This window comes from Miscanthus floridulus, chromosome 8, assembly GCF_019320115.1.
Source record: "Miscanthus floridulus cultivar M001 chromosome 8, ASM1932011v1, whole genome shotgun sequence".
NCBI lineage: Eukaryota > Viridiplantae > Streptophyta > Magnoliopsida > Poales > Poaceae > Miscanthus > Miscanthus floridulus.
Window position 1 is genome coordinate 116,045,793 of NC_089587.1, and position 24,007 is coordinate 116,069,799.

Below are 24,007 nucleotides of genomic sequence, written 5' to 3' on the forward strand. Positions count from 1 at the left end.
CGAGCTTCAGCATCACAAAGACGACGGCGCCAAGTACTATCTGGATCTACCAGACCATGCCTCGGGGTTTTCACAATTCCCGTCTTTCCCGCCAAGATGAGGGGATTTGATCCATGTTGTCAGCAATGACGAACCGCCAGCGGTTGGCGAAACAGAACAAGAAAGGACCGCGCGCGAAGCATGCAATATTGACCGGTTTAATCACTAACAAATCGAAGCTGAAGTAGACCAGGAGGCGCGACGCATAAGGGTCCAGCCATGCGACCTCAACGATGCTTTCGACAGGGTGGGGGACAAACAGGTCTTCAGGACTCCAAGTGCCAACGTAGCCGTCGCCATGGCGACAATGCAACGGCTACCCAACACCCCAGAAACCCAAGCGGGTCGCGATGAAATACAAGCCTATCTGACGGCTGCCATGGCCTAGACCGCAGAAATTATAAATCAAGTCTGGGCTCCATCCATCTTAGTCGAATCAAGCCACAGCCGCCAGCTCCCAAGTCGCTCATAGCCACTCAACCCACGTGGCTCGCGCAACAATGACCCATCAGACAACCGTTAAGGCAGAAACGGTGGCCACGATGGTGGTCAGGATGACAACCGCCGTCGGGAGGACAATCGTCGCGACGTCTGGGATGATAATCACCGAGACAACCGCGACAATCGCCGCGATAACCGCGGTCGCAGGGCTAATCCAGATGGCAATCGAGATCATCGTGATGGCAATAATGATCTCCGCCATTACCTCGGTGGACGCGATCTGCGCGCTCGCATCAACCAGAGAGCTGACGATCGAGCATCCTACGAAAGCTATCGCTGTATGGAGTATGACACTGCCCACGGTCTGCCGGGTTTGAAGCAGTTTACTCCACACCTTCGCCAAGTCATATGGCCCAAGAATTTCAAGCTCAAGAAACTTTAGAAGTACGACGGCAAAGAAAACCCCGAATTATGGGTCATGCTCTACGAAACCGCGTGCAGATCAGCCATGGCTGACGAGCACGTCATGTCTAACTACTTCCCAGTCGCTGTTGGCCATGTAGATCACTAATGGCTGGTCAGCTTACTTTGATTCTTGGCAGGAGCTTAAGCAAGCCTTCATCGACAATTTCATCGCTACTTGTGAACAACCGGGCAACAAGTACGATCTGCAACGGATCCAATATCAGAAAGATGAGCCACTGCGCGAGTACGTCCGGTGTTTCTCAGAGATGCGCATCAAGGTCCCATCAATCTCCGACAATGAGGCAATCGAGGCTTTCATCACTGGCCTCCGCTTCCACGACGCCCTAAGAGACAAGCTCCTCCGGAAGAGACCTGAATCGGTCACAGCACTCCTATCCACCGCCAAGAAATATGCGGATGCCGATGACACCAAGAAGATAATTATTGAAGAAGCAGCAAGGGTTCCACGTCCGACCACCCCCCACACCACGACGACTACCGCGACAACCGTGGTCAGAACGACAGTTTTGATCGCCGCAACCAGCGCAACGACTCCCGCGACCACCGCGACCAATGTAATCAGCGGCGTAACCGCTGTGATGATTACAGGAGCAAGCGTGCTCAGGAAGACGACAGCGAGGTCAATACCGTTAAAAAGGGCGGTGGACGTCGTAATTACGAAGACGACTACGCCAAAGCATTGAAGGGGCCCTGCCAGCTCCATCCTAAGTCAAACCATACCATGGAGAATTGCCGCATTCTCAAGTCTATCTATACGCGTCAACAGGCTCCGGATACATCCGACAAGCCTAACGATGCAGGGGAACAGCGCAACGAGGATAACGACGACGACGATGCAGACCCTCGTCACAAGTACATCAAGCCAACCGATCGTGTGCACACTATCATTGGAGGCAAAGTGTCCATCGAGACCAAGCGGGAACGCAAGCTGCTCGCCCATGCTTGCTTGAACGTGGCCAACGCCGATAACCTCCTCGCTGATTCGCGGCTCCCTCTGTGGTCTCACCGCGAAATCTCTTTCAGCAGGAAGGACCAATGGGCCGCAATACCAAAGCCAGGACATTTTCCCCTGGTCCTCGATCCTTGTATCAACAAGGTCCAGTTCGACAGAGTACTGATCGACGGCGGCAGCTCCATCGATATACTATTCAAGAACAGTCTGCCCGCCCTGAAGATAGCTCAGGCGGATCTTAAGCCATACGAGGCATAGTTCTGGGGTGTTCTCCCCGGACAGAGCTCTACACCTCTTGGGCAGATCACGCTACCTGTGCAGTTTAGGACCCCGGACCACTTCCGCACCGACTACGTCAACTTTGTGGTCGCTAACTTCGACGGCACCTACCATGCTATTCTTGGTCGACCGTCGCTCACCAAGTTCATGGCCATACCTCATTACAGGTATCTGGTGCTCAAGATGCCTACCGAGAAAGGAGTCCTAACCCTCCGAGGTAACGTGTACGCCGCTTACACCTGCAAAGACGATAGTTTCAAAATAGCAGAGGCCCACGACCTCTCTATTCGCGTGGCCGAGACCATGCTCGACGCTAAGAAGACCTCAGCCGACCACCTAGAGATCCCAGAGCTTGAGGCTCCACGCAAGAACATCAAGTCAAAGGAGCACAAGGTGATCCAGCTGGTCGATGGTGACCCCAGCAAAATGGCCCTTATCGGGGCCAACCTGGATCCCAAATAGGAAGACGCGCTCGTCGGGTTCTTGAGGAGCAACGTGGATGTGTTCGCATGGAAACCTGCCGACATGCTCGGTGTACCTCGGAACTTGATCGAGCACTCCTTGAATGTCAACAGCAAGGCCAAACCTATCAAGCAGAAGCTACGACATTTCGCTCACGACAAAAAGGAGGCGATCAGGGTAGAAGTTACACGGCTTTTGGCAGCCAGATTTATCAAAGAAGTGTATCATCCGGAGTGGTTAGCCAACCTGGTTCTTGTATGCAAAAAGAATAATGAATGGAGAATGTGCGTTGATTACACTGATCTCAACAAACACTGCCCTAAGGACCCCTTCGGCTTACCTCGCATAGACGAGGTCGTAGATTCAACCGCCGGTTGCGAGCTCCTTTCCTTTCTCGATTGCTACTCTGGTTATCACCAGATCGCTCTAAAAAAGGACGACCAGATCAAGACGTCTTTCATCACGCCTTTCGGCGCCTACTGCTACATGACTATGTCGTTTGGGCTCAAGAACGCCGGGGCTACATACCAACGCGCCATTCAGGCCTGCCTCGCAGACGAGATAAAAGACGACCTTGTAGAGGCCTATGTGGATGATGTAGTTGTCAAAACCAAGGAAGCACATACCCTTGTTGACAACCTAAAACGCACCTTTGCAGCCCTCAACACATTCCAATGGAAGTTAAACCCAAAGAAGTGCATCTTTGGTGTTCCTTCTGGTATATTGCTAGGCAACGTCGTCAGTTACGACGGCATACGCCCTAATCTAGAGAAAGTCAAAGCTGTCTTAGACATGAAACCCCCTAAAAAGGTGAAGGATGTCTAGAAGCTTACCGGATGCATGGCTGCTCTCAGCCGTTTCATATCAAGATTAGGAGAAAAAGGGCTACCATTTTTCAAACTACTCAAAGCATCCGAGAAGTTTGAGTGGTCAGAGGAAGCAGACGCTGCCTTCACGCAGCTAAAACAATACCTTACATCACCTCCGATCCTCACTGTTCCTAGAGAAGATGAAACTCTCCTACTTTACATTGCGACAACCAATCGGGTGGTCTCCACTACCATGGTGGTCGAGTGCGACGAGTCGGGCCACGCCTATAAGGTACAGCGGCCAATTTATTTCATTAGTGAGGTACTCAACGAATCCAAGACCAGGTACCCACAGATTCAGAAACTGCTCTACGCCATACTGATAACATCCCAAAAGTTGAGACATTACTTCGACGGATATCGTGTGGTGGTCATGACCGAGTTCCCTTTGGGGGACATCATTCGTAATAAGGATGCGAACGGGCGCATCGTCAAATGGGCAATGGAGCTATGCCCCTTCTCCTTGGAATTTGCAAGCCGTACTACAATCAAGTCTCAGGCACTCGTTGATTTCATCGTCGAGTGGATAGATTTAAGCACTCCTGCCTCTCTGGGATCCGACGAATATTGGACGATGTACTTCGACGGCTCTCTCAACATTGACGGTGCAGGAGCAGGAGTTCTTTTTGTGTCACCATCCAAGGAGCAGCTCCGGTACGTCCTCAGGATTTATTTCCCGGCATCTAATAACACCGCCGAATATGAAGCATGCCTACATGGTTTACGCATTGCGGTTGAGCTTGGTGTTAAACGTCTCTATGTCTATGGAGACTTGGCTCTGGTCATCAACCAACTCAACAAGGACTGGGACACGACCAGCGAAAAGATGGACGCATACTGCAAGTCGATAAGAAAGCTAGAAGGCAGGTTCTATGGCATCGAGTACATACACGTGGTCCGGGATAAGAACCAAGCAGCAGATGCGCTATCAAAGTTAGGATCATCCCGAGCCAAAATCCCACATGGCGTATTCGTCCAAGACCTGCTCACGCCTTCCATCGAAGAGGAAGATTCCACGGTCGACAAAGCTCCAGACCAGCAATTGGTGGCTACGGTTCCGGCGCCGAGCACAACCGAGCCGCCTCCGACCACTCATGAGCCGGACTGGAGAATACCTTTCATCAAGTACTTAATAGATGGCAGCGGTTATACTGATCGGACAGAAAACGAGCGCCTGATGCGTCGCAGTAAGCAGTATCTGCTCATCGATGGCAAGTTATGGCGCAAAAATGCAAAGGAGGAAATCTTGATGAAGTGTATAACCCGGGAGGAAGGCGAACATCTCTTGGACCAAATCCACTCTGGCTCCTGCGACAACCACGCGGCCTCAAGAACACTGGTTGGTAAGGCTTTCTGGGCAGGGTTCTATTGGCCGTCAGCAGTAGCCGACGCAGAGAAGCTAGTCCGCCACTATGAGGGTTGTCAGTTCTTCGCCAAGAGAATCCACGTACCAGCACATGAGATCTAGACGATTCCAGCCTCTTGGGCCTTCGCATGCTGGGGACTGGATATGATCGGGCCTTTCAAACCCGCCCCTGGGAAATTTACATGCGTCTTCGTGCTGATTGACAAATTTTCTAAGTGGATAGAATACATGCCTTTGGTACAGGCATCCTCAGAGAAGGCTGTCACGTTCCTCGACCAGGTCATCCACCATTTCGGCATACCCAACAGCATCATCACTGATCTGGGTACTCAGTTCACTGGGAACGCTTTTTGGGACTTCTGCGATGAAAGGAGCATAGTAGTAAAATACGTCTCAGTGGCGCACCCTAGAGCTAATGGAGTGGGCAAATGGCATGATCTTGGACGCATTGAAGAAGAGGATGTATAGAGAAAACAACAAAGCTCCCGGATGATGGCTCAAAGAGTTACCAGCCATGGTCTGGGGCCTCAGAACTCAGCCTAGTCATAACATCGGCGTCTCACCATACTTTATGGTTTACGGCGCTGAGGCAGTCCTCCCACCAGATATAGCTTTTAGATCAGCACGGGTAGAGAACTTCGATGAAGACAAGGTCAATGAAGTACGGGAGCTAGAAGTGAACAACGCAGAAGAGAAAAGGCTCAATTCTTGTGTACGTACGGCCAAATACCTTGCTGTTTTGTGCAGGTACTACAACAAGAACGTTAAAGAACGGTTCTTCGTGGTCGAGGATTTGGTCCTGAAGTGGAAGACAAACCAGGCTGGTGTCCACAAACTCGCAACCCCATGGGAGGGACCCTTCATGATCAAGGAAGTCACACGACCAACGTCTTATAGGTTAGCTCACCTGGACGGTACGGACGTACCAAACTCATGGCACATCGACAAGGTTAGACGTTTCTATGCTTAACTACTGAGATATGTACTCCTCTTGTACTTGCGATTTACTTCAATAAAGCAATTATGATTTCTCCGACCACTCTAATGTGTCACTTCGAATTTTATGGTTATTCTAACTTAGCCAGTAAAAGCCGACCACCACTCCTTCTACGGTTTTTGGAGCAGGACCTGTCTCTGGTTCTTCCCAACGCGTGCATGGGATCCACTCTCTACGTTACGGGTGATCGGCAGGCCCCCTTTGGTTTGACTCGTCCGCGTCTATGTGTGCACAGGTCACCGTACCTCACACTCTGACCACACAGCAAACTAGGGCCGCACAAACTTTTCGGGATGATGTGTTGAGCAAAATGGTATAACTAAACAGAACGTTAACATGTTCTCACTTAGTTACACCAAGAAAAAGTTTCAAGCTTAAATACGTTTTATACAAAGAAAACAAGCTTATAATGATATACAGTTATGTTATTACAAGCTTGCCTGAAGAGGCTCAAGTTTACAATAACACAACTATGTCCTCCTTCTACAGCTCTAAGCCTATTACATTGGTTGGTCGGGGCGCGTGGCACTTACTGCTCGCCGCTTCCGATATCCTACTCGGGTCTCGGGGACTCTTGTGCTAATCGAGCTGAAGGGGATGGCCCCGCCGGTGCCTGGCTGGTCGAGACCATAGGCTTCGTTGGTTGGCTTGCAACTGACAACGTTTCCAGCTGACTTATCGATGGTGTCCCCTATACAGGTGCTGTCCCACCTCCACATAGGTTAATGTCGCCAATTATCTTTGACGACAAGTCCAGCTGGGCCGTCCGAAGCTCCTCCACCTTGTCTGGGTCTACCTCCTTTGGGTACCCAGCCTCCAGGCACTTGAGATCGATTAGGGGGTAGTGGGCATGCACCATGCTTAGTACATGGGCACCCGTGTACTCACCCGCCTCCTTCACGAACTCTTGGAACCATCCCCACGCTTGTCTGCATCTCTTGACCAGTCTGAGCTCGGGTGTCCTTGGCTCTTCCTTTGTGAGCGCCGGGTCAATAAGGTCGAGGACGGGCACAATGCCAGTTGCCACTTCTTAGCACCGGTTCTTCCACGTGTCCCGCTCCTCGGTGGCCTCGAGGCATCGTGCTTTCGAGTCGTCACGCTCTTTGATCATGGCCTCTAGGTGCCTCTTGGCATTGACTTTCAAAACTGAACACCGTACAAGACATCAAATGTAATGACATGACAAGACAAGGTGGGCAACAGAATGAGAAAGGAGGTCTAGAATACTTACTTTTCAGTTCCTCCTTCATTTTGGTTGTGCGGTCCCAGAGTTTAGACTGGTCGCACGCTAGTTTCTTGTTGTCCTCCTTTAGGCAACCACATTCTACGGTCATGCGGCTATTCTCCCCTTGGAGGCGGGTCACTTCAGCTTCTAAACCTGTATTAAAGCTGTTACTGCCAACAATGCAACAACACAAGTCCTGCACTTGCTATGATAAGATTAAAACTTACTTGTTTTCTCCCACTCTTTGTTATTGAGCTGGCCGACCAGGTTTTGGTTCTGTGCCTCTTGCTCTATCCTCTCCTGGTCGGCGGCTTCAAGTTGGCAGTGCAAGTGTTCCACCTCGGCCACCAGTTCTTTGTTATTTGCCATGATTCCCTCAATCTGGTCGAAGCACCTCTTTTGGTACTTCGCGGTCTTCATCAAGTCCTGCATATAAACAAGCTCAGTCAGACAGATCGACTACATAACAGGGTCAAGTGGTCAAGCCAAACATACCTGGACTTCTATCACCAGACGCTTTGCCGCCCGTTCGACTCTTAGGGTCTCCTCGACCTCTGGGATTTCTTCGTGCATAACCCACTCATCGTTCCACCAGCGCGACACATATACATGTTGTCGCTTATCTTGGGGATGGCCCAGGACCTCTTCTACTTCGTCCTCTACAGCTTCCTATTTAGGGGGCAGCGCTGGTCTAGAATCTGCAGTCTCCGCGACCACCATGGCTTTCCCATGAGTCGTTGCATCGGCAAGAGTGCTTTGCGCCACCTCCAGCTGCTGCTCCTCGGCTTGGTTTGATTCCCTTGGCGCCAAGGTATCCACCTCAGCAGGGTTAGTGCTCGAAACATTTGTACTCAGCTTGGCTATCTTCTCGACGAGCTGCTCAGGGGCTGTCGTTGGGCCGCTTGCCTGCTGAGGTTCCGGCGGAGTTTCTTCTACAGGTTTCTCTACGGCTGGCTGCTGGGCAATTTCTTCTGCCATTGTTGGCGAAGTCGTGCCGCACCCGGCTAGCTAGTCGGGGTTTTCGGTGGACGCCGACCTAATGCACCATGGAAAAAGTTCAGAAGACAATAATATTCAATACAAATTACAAGCTTACGTCAAAGTCACAGATACTTATAGCTTTGAAGCACGGAATGATGTGGTGAAGGAGCGTCTCCTCGATCGCCCCTGCTCCGCGTGCTCGGCGGGTTCCACCGGGTCTTTCCTGATTACCGGTACTGGCGCTGGGGTTTGATGCTCAACACTTCCCTTGCCTGTCCTCTGTGTTGCAGTGGTCGGTGATGCGATCACTGCTGGCACAGAGAAGCCACCCTGCTCCGTCGACCCCATTTGTCTCCTCCTCTTTCGGGGGACGAGCTGGAAGATGTCCGCATCCTCTGCTTCGTCGTCTGAGAGGGGGAAGATGGCTTGGCGTCGTTTGTTGGTAGCCGAATGCTTGCCGGCAGCTCTGGTCGATGCGTCCTCCACAGCCTCGAGTGCCGCCCAGTGGACGTCGTCGGTCCTAGCGCTGGTCTGGGCGGCTGGGTCGGCAACTTGCGGCCAATCTACACCAGGGGGTGGAGACACGAACATTGCTGCCCGGTCACGACCATTACTCTGAGACACATAACGGAGACAACAGTCAATTTCTTGTTACAACATGATTCTACAGTTACAAGGAAGCATCATTTACCTTTGGGGGAGGTCAGGCCAGCTTGAAGGCGTGCTTGATGTCATTTAACCTGACGTAATTTGGATCGGCCAGGTTGAATAGCTCCCTAATCCTGGCCTTGATTTCTATCTTGTCGAGCGCCTCTTTCCTGGTCCTTGTTGGATCTGCACTTCCCTGGTACTCGAAGCCAGGATGTACCCTTTTCTGGCGAGGCTGGATCCTTCGGCTGATGAAGTTCCCGACCACACTTGGGCCATCTAGCCTTCCCCACGGGATCATCCCGAGCAGTTCTGCGATCTGCTCCAAGTTCTTGGGCTTCTCCGACCAGCTGTTCTTCTTCTCCGGAATCAGCCCCACGTCGCACAGGGTGATTGTGTTCGGCTCTTCATGGATGTAGAACCATTTCTTGTACCATTCATCCAGCGAGGTGTTCTAGGGGCAGTGCAGGTACTAGGCCTTCATGCCGTCACGTAGATTGAGGTAGACGCCTCCGGCTATCTTTGAGCCGCCGCTCCCTTTCTTCCACAGACAGAATAGGTGGCAAAAGAGGTCAAAATGGGGCTGGAAGCCACCATAAGCCTCGTAGAGATGGATGAAGGTGGAGACAAGAAGAATCGAGTTGGGATGTATATTGCAGATCCCAATCTCGTAATACAAGTAGAGACCCTGAAGGAAAGGGTGCACTGGAACCCCAAAACCCCATTTGAAGAAATCCTCAAACACCACAATCTCACCTGGTTGTGGATCGGAGAAGCTTTCTCCTTCCAGCGCACGCCATCCCATGAGTGTCTTGTTGTGGAGCACTCCTATGGCGATGAGGTCTTCGATGGTCTGCTCGTTGCTCCGTGATTTCCACCACTCCTTCGCCATGACTCTGCCTTTCTTCTGGGCATCTCTCTTCGCCATTAGTCTGTCCTTACTGAGGGGGTGGATGCGGTGGCAAGGGGATTGGTGATGATTTTCGGATGAATAGGGTTTGGCAAGAGGAAGAGGAAGTTTTGCGGCGGCAAAGGACAATGGGGATCGGTAAAAATACCCTACCAGATCTATATTATAAATAACAAAGAGCTCCATCGTTTCGTCCGCCTAAGATTCTTGGGAGACATGCGCACGCAATGCAGATGGTTGTTCACACAACCTCGAGATCTATGCCAATAAACGCGCCCCATCGTAACCAGTGTACGCGCCTCTTCGTTGACAGTGTAAGAGGGCCCACACTGACGCACCCCTATACAGGTGCCAAGCGACTGTTTGCCAGAAAAGAGCAAGAAGACAGAGTGACGTACTATGCCCGTCTGCTTTTTTGACCAGACGTGTTAGACTGGACTTGGCAGAGAAAGGAGATAAATAAATACACCAAATAAATACACCAATGGCGTTCGTATTTTCGATGCTTGTCTTGTGCTCAAGGATGGATCAGACTACTATAATGCTCGAGGACTGCCCAGACCACTGCCATGCTCGGGGACTACCCAGACCACTGATGTGCTCGTGGACTGCCAAGACCACTGCCATGCTCGGGGACTGCTCCGACCACTACTGTGCTCGGGGACTGCTCCAACAACTGATGTGCTCGGGGACTGTCCCGACCATTGCTTGGAGAATGGTTCTCCTCGGCTACATGTGATTTGTACTCACATACAGTTGAGAGACATTTATTTAGACCTTGCTACAAGGCTCATACTTCACCTTCCAGCAAGCTCGGGGACTACGTCGGTATGATGCACCTGCCGGTGCATCTCGTATCGCCTGGACAACAATTGGATTCTTAACTTCGGTGGAAATTCTTTTTTAGACCCTGGAACCACATGCCTACGTCACCTACTACTAGGCTCGGGGACTAAGTGGGCACACTTCATCTTGCGGTGAATGTGTTTTAATCGACCCCTGTGCTTTGAATGATTGTAAGGATTATCAATGTGCTCGGGGACTGTCCCGACCACTGCTCGTAGAGTGGTTCTCCTTGGCTACATGTGAGTTGTACTCACATACAGTTGAGAGACATTTATTTAGACCTTGCTTCAAGGTTTATACCTCACCTTCCAGCAAGCTCGGGGACTACGTCGGTACGATGCACCTGCCGGTGCATCTCATTTTTGTTTGTACGACAATTGGGTTCTCAACTTAACTGGGAATTCTTTTTAGACCCTGGCACCACGTGCCTACATCACCTACTACCAGGCTTGGGGACTAAGTGGTACACTTCACCTTGCGGTGAATGTGTTGGTTTTTTTGACCCCTACGCCTCTGACGTTCAAGGACGCTATGCTTCAAGACCACTTACATTTCTTTCCAGAAATACAAGTGGGCACACTTCTCAGGATGGAAATCTTTTTCTTTTTTCTTAAGAGCACCATACATTCTTCAGACAACTTACTTCTCCGACGATGAGGGTGGTCAGAAATGTCAAGAACTCAAGCCTTACTTGTCGGAGAAGGTTAAAATGGCGTGTCTCAGCATAATACATGGTGCTCGGGGACTAGCTGTGGGGGTATTAACCCCTATACCCTTACGGCTAAGCTTGGGCCGGCCTGGATCGATGGGTCCGGTCCACCCGAAAGACGACATGCGGCCCAGCCAACCTGATCGGAGTCCCGCACAAGGAGTCAAGGCGAATTTGGCGATTAGGCAGGATCCTGGTCGGTTAGAATAGGAATCCTTATCCGGCCACATATGGCAATTGTAACTGACTAGGATTGGTTTCCAGATCTGTAACTCTGCCCCCCGGACTATATAAGGCGAGCAGGGGATCCCTCTAAAAAACATCTCTCATTGACATACAGCAATACAAATCAGACGCAGGACGTAGATGTTACACCTTCTTAGCGGCCGAACCTGGATAAAACCTCATGTCTGTCTTGCGTCACCGTCTTGTTTGTGGCTTGCGCATCTGTCTACCGACAATCTACTACCTTGGGCATACCCCTAGGTAGACTGCCGACCATATTTCGTCGACAGCGGCCGAACGTGCTACCAGACCTTAGCCCCATGGGCGCGTTGTACGCCCAGAACACTTTGAGAAGGCGCTTGAGTCCCCCTGCCCGTTCCACGGGGTGTAGGCAAAGCATCTTCTCAAGGACTATGCTACCATGAAGGGCTACATCCGTAGCACCCTTGGCTAATAGGGCAAGGCCTAGAAGCCTGCCCCAATGGGTGGTGACCTAGCGGACGGTGCCTAGGAGGAAGACAATGAGTTCCCTGAAGCCAAGATCTGCCTCATGATCTTCGGGGGCTCCTAGGTGTATGAATCCCACTGGTAGCGCCGCATCATCGAGCAGGAGGTGAACGCCGTTCACACCCTCACCGCCCCGATGCGGCTCCGATGGTGCCAAACAACCATTACCTTTGACCAAGAAGATCACCCCGATTGCGTCCCTTATCTGGGGTGCTACCCACTCATGGTTAGCCCGATCGTGGGCACCACGTGGCTCACCAAGGTGCTGATGGATGGGGGAGTAGCCTCAACATACTCTACACTAGCACCCTCGACAAGATGGGCATCCCTCGGAGTAGCCTGCACCCTAGCAAGGTGCCGTTCTATGGGATCGTGCCAGGGAAGGAAGCCATGCCCCTCGGGCGTATCTGGCTCAATGTCACCTTCGGCCAGCCAGACAACTTCCGCAAGGAGCCGCTCACCTTTGAGGTCGTTGACTTCCCCGACATCTACTATGCCCTCCTCGGTCGACCATGCTTTGCCAAGTTCATGGCCATCCCTAACTACACTTATCTCAAGCTTAAGATGCCCGGCCCGAAGGGGGTCATCACCATCGAGGGCAACTTCGAGCAAGCCTACTACTACAAGCAAGACTGCATCACCCAAGCGGCCATGCTCATCGCCCCCTGCGCTCCCGATGGCCCTAGCCGTGATGCAGGAAGGGCGCCGATAGAGGAAGCAACCAAGGCAGCGGCGGTGCTCGACCAACCGAGCATCGGCAAGGTGGTTAAGACCTCTAGCGACAGCGGTGGCTTGGCTGGCCCCTCCATCTAGGCGCTCGGCCCCCTAGAAGGGGTTGACCCAATCGAGGTGAGTTCTGACCTTTCGCCATAAGGGAAGGCCACTGCCTAGCCATCTGCCCAGAAGTGTCACCTCCCGAGCCATGGCCCACCTACCGACCTCCTTCGTTGGCCTACCTCTCCAACAATAAAAACCAAGATAAGTTCCGTCCTCCCAACTTTCTTACTTCACGTACATCTATTTGCTCTATTTTTCTGTCTTCCTTGACCTAAGCCATCCCAACGATGTCTTAGCTGCACCAGTGGATCGACTAAGCTAACCACTTGCTGACCTTTTCTAAAGGAGGACCGCTGCAGAAGGCCCCCAAGCGAAGCAAGGATGGGACATACAGAGCAGGAGGAGCAGGTGAAAGATCGACAAGGTGCTAACGAAGCGGCCTTGGCCATCGCGTTACCAGCTATGTCCTCTTTCCCCTCTCTTGTGTCCATTCCATTTTCTTTGCAGCTATCTGCCTATCTCCCGATCCTTCATCGAATCATTCCACCCCACCACATGCTGGACCGAGGGCCCCCTAGAAGGAGCATCACCGAGGGTTCAAGGCCGGCCCACTAGGCTTCAAGGTCATCTGAAGCAACTAAAAGTGCGAGGGACATTCAGGAGACGAGCCCACACAGCTATAGCCGGGATACTTAGAAGCGCCCCAACTATCAGACGAGTGATGTCTGAGTATCGGCCTCGATCCGCTCGTGGTGACCTAATGAGGGAGGTAGCGAGCCCTCGAGCACCGATAGACAGGCTCGGGAACTATATGAGTGGCTTAGTCGAGAAGCTAAGAATCTCCCCCCTGGGGGACATGACCAAGCACAGAATGATCATAAACATGGGGTTCTCATGGACTTTCCCGCTAGTAGCACGGGCGCTAAGATCTTGGCCAACAAGGCTATTGTCGTGGCAGCCCAGCCCACCGAGGGAACATCAGCCCTGAGCTAAAGGCTCGATAGAGCCCATGAAGACTTTGAGGCCCCACAATGGCCTCGGGGGCTGCGCCAGCTCCCCAGACAGAGCAGCTCGACCCCCTGATCAATGGGCACTCAGGTGGCGCATCCCCTAGAAACCAACCAATTCCCTAGAGTTGGGTCGGGAGCCACTGAGTAGTGGGCCCAATGAGGGCCTCTGTCTGAGCCTCGGCATGCTCCCACTTCCCTGATCTATGGCCGCAAAGGGTCGGCCCCAGAAGGCTGGCTCGAGAGGATCAGGACCTATTATCGTAGCCCTTAGAAGGGAGTGGAGCTCTGGATGATCAGATGGCTCTGAGCCAGAGCCCAACACTCTTGATAACTCGGCCCACGGCAGGCTCCAATCAGAAAGGAGGGCGCCCTTGGGCCTATGATCGGTGACTCCTAGACAAGCTCGCCGAGCTCTCGCTCTAGTCGAAGACCCATGCGACATAGACTTGCAAAGGGATCAACATCATCTTTGATCGCCCTTGATAGTTGAGCACCATCCCCGCCAAGGGGGGTTCGGTCACCAGAAGATCGAATTCAGCCCTTCGTCGCCATCACGCTAGGTGAGGCCACGAAGGGCTCGAGGGCTCCTGACGAGATCCTAACATATAGGTATGTTAAGCCTCAGGTCCAATGGTTCCCGAACGAAGAATACCCCCTGACCGACCCCTTCAGGATCGCCTAGGGGCTATGCCCATCGGGCATGCTCATGGGCACCCTCTGGCAAAGAGACCCGGCTGAGCCTGACTCGATCGTAGCTTCCGCCTAGGGCTCGGGGGCTTCCCTGAGCCTTGAGCTCCCGATCTATGGCACCTCCAGGCCTAGTCCTTGGCTCCTGCATGGCTAACAATGCCAGCCATGGCTTGGGCACAAGAAGATAAGTCTAGGCTACCGATGCCTGGGGGCTCCTCGGCATCACTCCCAAGGCATGCCCCTACGAACTGCTCCTCCGACAGGGTCATGTATGGGGCATGACACAAGAAGACAAAGCTTCCCACAGCCTTCGAGGGCTCAGGGGCTTCTAGGCCCACGTGTTAGCCCCTAGAGCTGACCTCCTCCACCACCAAGAAGACTCCAGAAGGTCTCACCCGGGGGAGCCGGTCCAAGTTGACACCATCTAACACGTAGAGTGTCAGAATAGAGCAGCTGGATGATGCCCAGGCTTCTTTGGCTCCAAGACACCTCGACGGTCCATGGCGCACCACTGCAAGGCCCTCTTGGACTCTGGCGCACGTAGGCCATAGATTAGAACCCTCAAACTGCCTTGTACCCAACCTATCTCATTATATAAGGGATAAGGTCAGACCTAGAGGGGAGAGAATCCTAGTTCGATCACCAGACACTCCATTCCATTCCATTTGCCTCTGCTCTGCATCGAGAGCAAGGCAACCCAAAGAGGGGCACCAAGAGTCCCTCCTCCACCACATCTCGCCGTCTCCTTCCTCTACGATGAGGGGAGACTCCACCAGAGGCAAGGCAACCTTAGAATTAGCTCCGAGCTAACCCCCTACCAAACTTTCTTCCTTTACACTCTATTGTAACCCCCTAGATTTTGGGTGCTCTTGAGTATAAGGATCATCAACTGTTGGACATAGGGACGGATATGGCCCAAACTAGGATAAACCGTTGTGTCTTCTCTATGTGATTCTTGTGTTCCTGAGTGAACCTGAGCCACCAGAGACCCCATACTCTGACACCAACTCGAACAACATGCTTGCCGTGGTTTCGACCCCACGACGCTTTGCATCTCGCCCATTGAAAGGTCCTAATATGGTAGACATGAGTGACATTTAGATGTGAGCCTTTTCAAGCTTAGAGTGAGCTTTGACAAGCTTCTCATGGGCTTTTATTAGCCTCTCATGAGTGACGTTTAGCTCATCAAAGGATTGCTCAAGAAATTTGACTTTCTTGCACAATTCTTTACACTCCTTTCTCTTCATCTCAAAGCAAGTGTGCACTTTCTCACACATGTCCATGAGCTCCTCCTTGGTGCACTCCTCATCATCATCATCATCACTCCTACAAGCATCACTTTCACATTCATCATCATCACTCACATCATATTTTACCTTGGTAAGCTTTGCCATGAGGCATGTCGATGGAGTGTCGAAGACGGAGGGCTTGTTGTTGATGGCGATGCTTGCTTGTGCTTTCTTGATAGATTTCTTGCCATCATCACTAGAGCCATCACTATCCGAAGAGCCATCACTATCCCAAGTGACCACATAGCCTCCACCCTTCTTCTTCTTTTGGAAGGTCATTTTCTTCTCCTTCTTCTCCTTCTTGTAATTCTTCTTCTTATCCTCATCATTGTCACTATTGTAGGGACAATCCGCTACAATGTGATTGGGGCTCTTGCAATTGTAGCATCTTCTCACATATTCTTTGCTTTTGGTGTGATCTCTTATCTTTCTTACACCATAGCCCTTCTTCTTCATAAATTTGCCCATCTTGCGCACAAAAAGAGCCATAGCTTCATCATCAATATCACTAAGATCATCATCATCACTTGATTCTTTCTTGGACTTGCCCTTGTTCTTAGATGATGAGCTAGCCTTGAATGCTACACTCTTCTTCTTCTTGTCTTCATCTTCCTTCTTATCATCCTTGTCAACCCCCTCTCTTTCCACATGGTATGTCTCTTGTGTCATGACATCACCTAGTACTTGGTTAGAGGTAATCTCCTTCAATCCTCCTCTTATGATAAGCAATCTCAACATCTCAAATCTTGGAGGTAGGCACATTAAGAACCGATGAGAGGCATCATCATCATTAATCTTTTCTCCCAATGCCTTCAAATCATTAACAATTACTTGCAATCGATGAAACATCTCCAGAATGCTCTCATCTTCCTTCATCTTGAAGCTTGTCAACTTGTCCTTGAGAATATACAACTTGGCACTCTTCACCGCCGGTGTGCCTTCCTATGTTTCCTCCAATCTCTTCCACACCTCATTAGCTCTATCACAATCCTTGATTTGCTCAAACACCTTAGAATCAATGGCATTGTATATGGTGTTGAGAGCCATTGTATTGCATTGCTTGTTGGCCTTGTGTTGCTTGGTGAGATTGTCGGGATCAATGATAGCATAGTCACTCTTGGTCACATCCCACACTTGATCATTGATTGAACCAAGATACATCTTCATCTTTCTCTTCCACTAATCATAACATGTGCCATCAAAGAACGGTGGTTTGCCCCCCACATGGTTGAACACAACTTGAGCCATAATTTAACACCGAGGTTGTTAAGCCTTCAGATGCAATCACTCAAGCAATGCACTTGGATTCTCTCCCAATCTCACAAGGACGATGAATCAATGATGGAGATGAGTAGGAGGGCTTTGGCTAAGCTCACAAGGTTGCTATGTCAATGCAAATGGCCAAGAGAGTGAGCTTGAGCCAGCCATGGGGCTTAAATAGAGCCCCCCTCTAAATAGAGCCATTGGCTCTCTGCCCTCAGCTTTCACAGGGCGACCGAACATAGGTCACGCTGACTGGACGTAGGCCCCCAGCGTCTAGTCATGGATCTTCATCCACGGGTCCCCTGGATTCAACGTTAGCCACCTGATCCCAACGGTCGATTCTCAACGCCCTCGTGGTTAAGTGAGGACCAGACGCGCCCAACACAGGATCGAACGCACCGGTGCCTGCCTTGCCCGCGCGTGGCAACACATGACCGAACGCGCCGATCAACCGTGGTGCCCACACGTCAGGTCATTTCTAGAGAGCTCCCCGAGTGCCTAAACACTGACCTGACGCATCTAATCTCCATTGACCAGACTCGCCCAGAGTCAGGTCTTCTCCATGCTCACTCAAACCTCATACCTCAGCGTTCGTCAGCCTGACCGGACGCACCAGTGTCGAGTCAGGTCACCTTTTACCCCAGCGTCCGGTCATGCACCAGACAGAGGCCGAGCGCGCCAAACTTCATTTTATAATTGACCGAACACAGCACCTCTGAGTTCGGTCACCATGTGACCTGCGTCTAGTCACTGCTTCTCAGTAAAAATAACCTCCTTCACTTCACCAGCTTTTCCACCCTTGCTCAAATGTGCCAAGCACCAAGTGTATCACCTTGTGCACGTGTGTTAGCATATTTTCACAAACATTTTCAAGGGTGTTAGCACTCCACTAGATCCGAAATGCATATGCAATGAGTTAGATCATTTAGTGGCACTTTGATAACCGTATTTTGATACGAGTTTCACCCCTCTTAATAGTACGGTTATTGATCCTAAATGTAATCACACTCGCTAAGTGTCTCGATCACCAAACCAAAAACCACCTATGGAATATCACCTTTGCCTTGAGTTTTTTGTTTTTCTCTTTCTTCTTTTCCAAGTCCAAGCACTTGATCATCACCATGGTCACACCATCATCATGATCTTCACCATTGCTTCACCACTTGGAATTGTGCCACCTATCTCATAATCACTTAGATAAACTAGGTTAGCACTTAGGGTTTCATCAATTCACCAAAACCAAACTAGAGCTTTTAATCTCCCCCCTTTTTGGTAATTGATGACAACCCTTTCACAAAGATATGAATTGAAATTCATTTGAATCCATATTGCTTGCCTAAGCATATTTATCATGTGTAAAAGGATATGGACAAGTTTCATGAACCCCAATTGGTAGCATTTGCTCCCCCCTACATATGTGCTAAGAGTTTGGATTGAAGCTTGCACATATGCATGGATTGGAAATGTGGGAGGGCAATGTCTACCAAATGATGCTAAGGTATAAGAGATGGACCTTTGAAGCATGATACCAATTGGAGTACACCATTATACCATCCTTAGCATCATTAGTAACTAGACATACACAAAAACTAGAATACTCTGTGAGATCAATATTAGAAGCAAGGGTCTAGTTTTTACAATATAAATACAAGTCTAGTTACTCATCCTATGCATGCTAGTTTTTCATTTCATCATTCAAACCTACAACTAGCATCCACCACACAAAGCATGGATATTTGAAATTTAAAACTTGTGCCATGCAAGCAAACATATGAAATGCACATTCAAATGCATAAATCAAGTTTATGAGCTTGCTCCCCCTACTTGTGTGCTCAAATTTTAATTGATCCCTTTCCTTTGTCATATTACTCCCCCTATGTCAAAGTTCTCCCTTTAACCTTATCTTTGTGCAATTTCTCCCCCTTTGTCATTAATGACCATAAAGGTTCAATTTTAGATAGGTTAGGATTATCAATGTCAATCAATGGGGTGAGAATCATTTTTCCAAATTTGGTTCAATCTAGATCACTTGCCAAAGATATTTAACTCGGTTTGATCCAAAGAAAAGCTTATTCACACCTCATTTCAAGGGTTATCTTATACCATGTTGAATTAAACACTTATAGCTCATTTTCTAGATCAAACATTAGGTTCACAAGCCCACAAACATGTCATATGCTACCACTAGATCAAGTCAAGCATAGAAGCAATAGTGGTACCATACAAGCATCAAATTTATTTGATTTTCATGAATGAGCCTATAATATGTGAGGAATGACTAGATGCACTAATCATGTCCTTAGCAAAGGATGTATGCATGCCAATCAACTTCTACCTTGAATTGCTCGAAGGAGAGGCATGTCATATAAGTGGGGTGCATTAACACATATTTGAGAAATGCAATATGTTCAACTCATTGCTTCGCTTGCAAAACTTTTCTCATCCAATGTCTTGGTGAATATGTCGGCAAGTTGATCTTCGGTGCCCACACTTTCAATGCAAATGTTCCTTTTTTGTTGATGATCTCTAATGAAATTGTGGTGAACATCAATGTGCTTTGTTCTTACATGTTGAACTGGATTGTTGGTGAGCTTGATTGCACTCTCATTGTCACATAGCAATGGCACTTTCTTGAACTTGATTCCAAAGTCATTCAAGGTGGCCTTCATCCAAAATATTTGTGCACAACAACTACAGACGGATATATATTCGGCTTCGGTGGTTGATAATGCAACACTATTTTGCTTCTTTGATGACCATGCAACAAGTGATCTTCCCAACAATTGATATGTGTCCGAGGTGCTCTTCCTTTCAACTTTGCATCCTGCATAATCCAAGTCAGAGTAACCAACTAGCTCAAACTTTGCTCCTTTGGGATACCACAAACCAATGTTTTGTGTATGCTTCAAGTACCTCAATATTCTCTTTGTATCCTTCAAATGACTTTCTCTTGGCGAGGCTTGAAATCTTGCACACATGCACACACTAAACATGACATCCGGCCTTGATGCGGTCACATAGAGTAGGCTTCCAATCATAGACCGATATAACTTTTGATCCACCATGTTGCCACTTGCATCACTATCCAAATTTCCATTTGTTCATATTGGTGTACTTATGGCTTTACTATCACTCATGCCAAACTTCTTGAGAATGTCTTTGATGTACTTGCCTTGACAAATGTACCATTCTTCAATTTCTTGATTTGAAGACCAAGGAAGTAACTCAACTCTCCAATCATGGACATCTCAAACTCATTATCCATCATCTTCCCAAACTCTTCACAAAAGTCTTGATTGGTTGATCCAAATATGATGTCATCAATATATATTTGCAACACAAACAAGTCCTTGCCAATCTTCTTGGTGAAAAGGGTGATGTCAACCTTGCCCATCATGAACCCTTTAGAGAGTAGAAAATCCCTCAACCTCTCATACCATGCTCTAGGCGCTTGCTTCAAGCCATACAATGCTTTCTTCAACTTGTACACATGGTCGGGCTTCTTGTCATCTTTAAAACTAGGAGGTTACTCAACATATACTTCTTCATTGATGTAGCCATTGAGAAATGCACTCTTGACATCCATTTGATAGAGCTTGATGTTATGGGCACAAGCATAGGCTAGCAAGATTCTAATTGCTTCCAATCTAGCAACCAGGGCATATGTTTCTCCAAAGTCAAGACCATAAACTTGTGTATAGCCTTGTGCTACCAATCTTGCTTTGTTCCTTACTACTATCCCATCTTGATCTTGCATGTTTCTATAGGCCCATTTGGTTCCAATCGCATTGTGGTTCTTTGGTCTTTCAACTAGTTCCCATACTTCATTTCTTGTGAAGTTGTTCAATTCTTCATGCATTGCATTCACCCAATCAATATTTTTCAATGCTTCATCTATCTTCTTTGGTTCAATGGATGGCACAAATAAGAAATGCTCACAAAATAAAGCCAATCTTGATCTAGTTTGCACACCTCTAGAGATATCTCCAATTATAGTGTCCAATGGATGATCTCTTGCAATATGAGTTGGTTGGAGTATTGGAACTTGATTGCTTGCACTTGCTTAATCATTAGGTTGAGATGATGTACTAGCCACTTGTTGATCTTGCACATTGTCATGAGAGCCACTTGTACTTGCATGATTAGTGTCATCTTGAACATTTGAGTTAGTGAGCACTTGCACTTGATCATCTTCTTCATCATTCACTTGCTTAGGCATTAATTCACCAACATCCATGTTCTTCATGGCATTTGAAAGTTGAATGCCTCTAATATCTTCCAAGTTCTCATTCTCATCTTGGAACCCTTGGTTTCATCAAATTCAACATCATGAACTTCTTCAAGAGTACCACTTGCCAAATTTCAAATTCTATATGCTTTGCTAGTGGTTGAGTATCCAAGTAGGAATCCTTCATCACACTTCTTCTCAAACTTGCCCAATCTAGTGCCTTTCTTCAAGATATAGCATTTGCAACCAAAGGCCTGAAAATATGCAATATTAGGCTTTCTACCATTCAAGAGCTCATATGGTGTCTTCTCTTTCAATGGGTGACAATATATGCGGTTGCTACAATAGCAAGCCGTGTTGATAGCTTCAGCCCAAAAAGATTGATTCACATTGTACTTACTCAACATTGATCTTGCCATGCCAATCAAGGTTCTATTATTTCTCTCAACAAGGCCATTTAATTGTGGAGTGTATTTGGCCAAGAATTGATGTCTAATTCCAAATTCATCACACAACTCATCAATTCTTGTGTTCTTGAACTCACTACCATTGTCACTTCTAACTCTCTTGATGGTTGTTTCAAACTCATTGTGAATGCCCTTGACAATTGATTTGAATATTGCAAACACATCACTCTTGTTCGCTAGAAAGAATACCCATGTGTATCTAGTGTAGTCATCCACTATCACAAAGCCATATTTGTTACCACTGATGCTAGTGTGTTGTATTGGCCTAAACAAATTCATGTTCAACAACTCAAATGCTTTACTAGTGCTCATTATGCTTTTCTTATGATGGGTGTTTCCAACTTGTTTGCTGGCTTGACAAGAGCAACAAAGCTTATCTTTCTCAAACACAACATCTTTCAAGCCTCTAATCAAGTCATGCTTAAACAATCTATTCAATTATTTCATTCCAACATGACCAAGCCTTCTACGCCATAAGCAATCCATACTAGACTTAGTGAACAAGCATGTTGACAATTGAGCTTTACTAGCATTAAAATCAACCAAGTATAGATTCTCATATCTAAAGCCTTTGAAGATCAAGTTAGAGCCATCTACACTTATGATCTCTACATCATCTACCCCAAATATGCATTTGAATCCAAGATCACACAATTGAGCCTCGGATAGCAAATTGAAGTTCAAGCTCTCAACAAGCAACACATTGGAAATGCTCATGTCATTGGATATTGCAATCTTACCAAGCCCTTTGACCTTGCCTTTGCCATTGTCATAAAATGTAATACTATCATAACCATCATTACCATTGGTGTTGATTGAATTGAATATTCTTGTATCACCGATCATGTGTTGAGTGCACCCACTATCAAGAACCCAATGCCTTCCTCTGGCTTTGTAATTGACCTACAAAAGAAGATCAATTCTTTTTAGGTACCCACACTTGCTTAGGTCCTTGGAGGTTAGTAACCAAGCTCTTTGGCACCTATATGGATTTCTTCTTTGAGCCCACCCATGGTGCACCAATAAACTTAGCATGAACACCATTTGTACCCTTAGTAAGCACATAGAAAGAATAAAGCTTAATTGAGGATACATTAGCATTCTTATTCTTCATGCATTTTTGCTCTACATGACCAACTTGCTTGCAACTCTTGTAATACTGGCCATTATTCCTCACAAAACTAGTTTTGTGACTAGCAAAGGCGGCCTTGCCTTTCTTGGGGATATAGCCCAATCCCTCTTTGTAGAGAGATGCCCTTTGGCTACCCAAGCACATAAGCAAGCGGTCCTCACCACCATAGGCTTTGCCTAAGGCACGAGTGAGCTCATGGACCTCCTTCTTGAGGGTCTCATTCTTAACCATTAGTGAGGCATCACAAGTGAAACCATCACTACTAGATGAGGTAGAAGTGTTAGTGCTACAAGAAGGGTTAGTGGGAGCAACAATGATAGGCTTATAGAATGATTCATCAATTATATTACAAGTTAAGCCTTTATCGCATGTTACACCATGCTCCTTCTCATTTTGCTCATTAAGTAAAGAGGAATGAGCTTTTTCAAGCTTCTTGTGAGCCTTGCCAAGCTTCTCATGGGCTTTCTCTAGCCTCTCATGAGATGAATTTAGCTCTTCAAAGGCTTGCTTAAGGGCTTTTAGTTTCTTTCGCAAGTCTTTACATTCCCTTCTCTTAATGTCAAAATGTTCTTTAGCATCTTCTAACATGTCAATTAGTTTATCTTTAGTGGGTTCATCATCATTGTCACTTTCACTTTCACTTTCACTTTCATTATCATGTTCCTCATCACATCCATCATCGCAAGTTTGTACCTTAGTGGCCTTAGCCATGAAGCATGATAGAGAGTCAAAGAGAGAAGGCTTCTCATTGATAGCATTGATTGCAAGAGCCTTCCTCTTGGTGGTCTTGTCATCATCATCACTTAAGGAAGCATCACTATCCCAAGTGATCACATATGAACCACCCTTCTTCTTCTTCTTGATGGTCATCTTGTCCTTCTTCTCTTTCTTTTTCTTCTTGTCCTTCTTCTTGCTCTTCTTGTTGTCATCATCATTGTCGCTATTGTATGGGCATTGAGCAACAAGATGATCCTTGCTTCCATAATTGAAGCACCTTCTTGACTCTTCCTTGTTCTTGGATGAAGACTTATTTCTTCTAGCATGGTAGCCCTTCTTGATCATGAACTTGCCAAATCTCTTGACAAAGAGAGCCATCTTCTCACCATCCATCTCATCAAAGTTCAAGTCTTTATCTTCACTTGATGATTCTTACTTTGCCTTGCCCTTGGATAATGTGGCCTTGAATGCCACTATTCTTCTTGTCATCCT

The 24,007-nt window shown here is 48.1% G+C and overlaps 1 protein-coding gene across 1 annotated transcript; it reads left to right on the forward strand.

The window, feature by feature from the left end:
- The first annotated feature begins 12,260 nt into the window (after positions 1 to 12,260).
- On the forward strand, positions 12,261 to 12,755 carry LOC136469764 (uncharacterized). The gene has a single exon (XM_066467834.1). It carries the CDS (start codon positions 12,261 to 12,263, stop codon positions 12,753 to 12,755), a length of 495 nt encoding a protein of 164 aa, XP_066323931.1.
- The last annotated feature ends 11,252 nt before the right edge of the window (positions 12,756 to 24,007 follow it).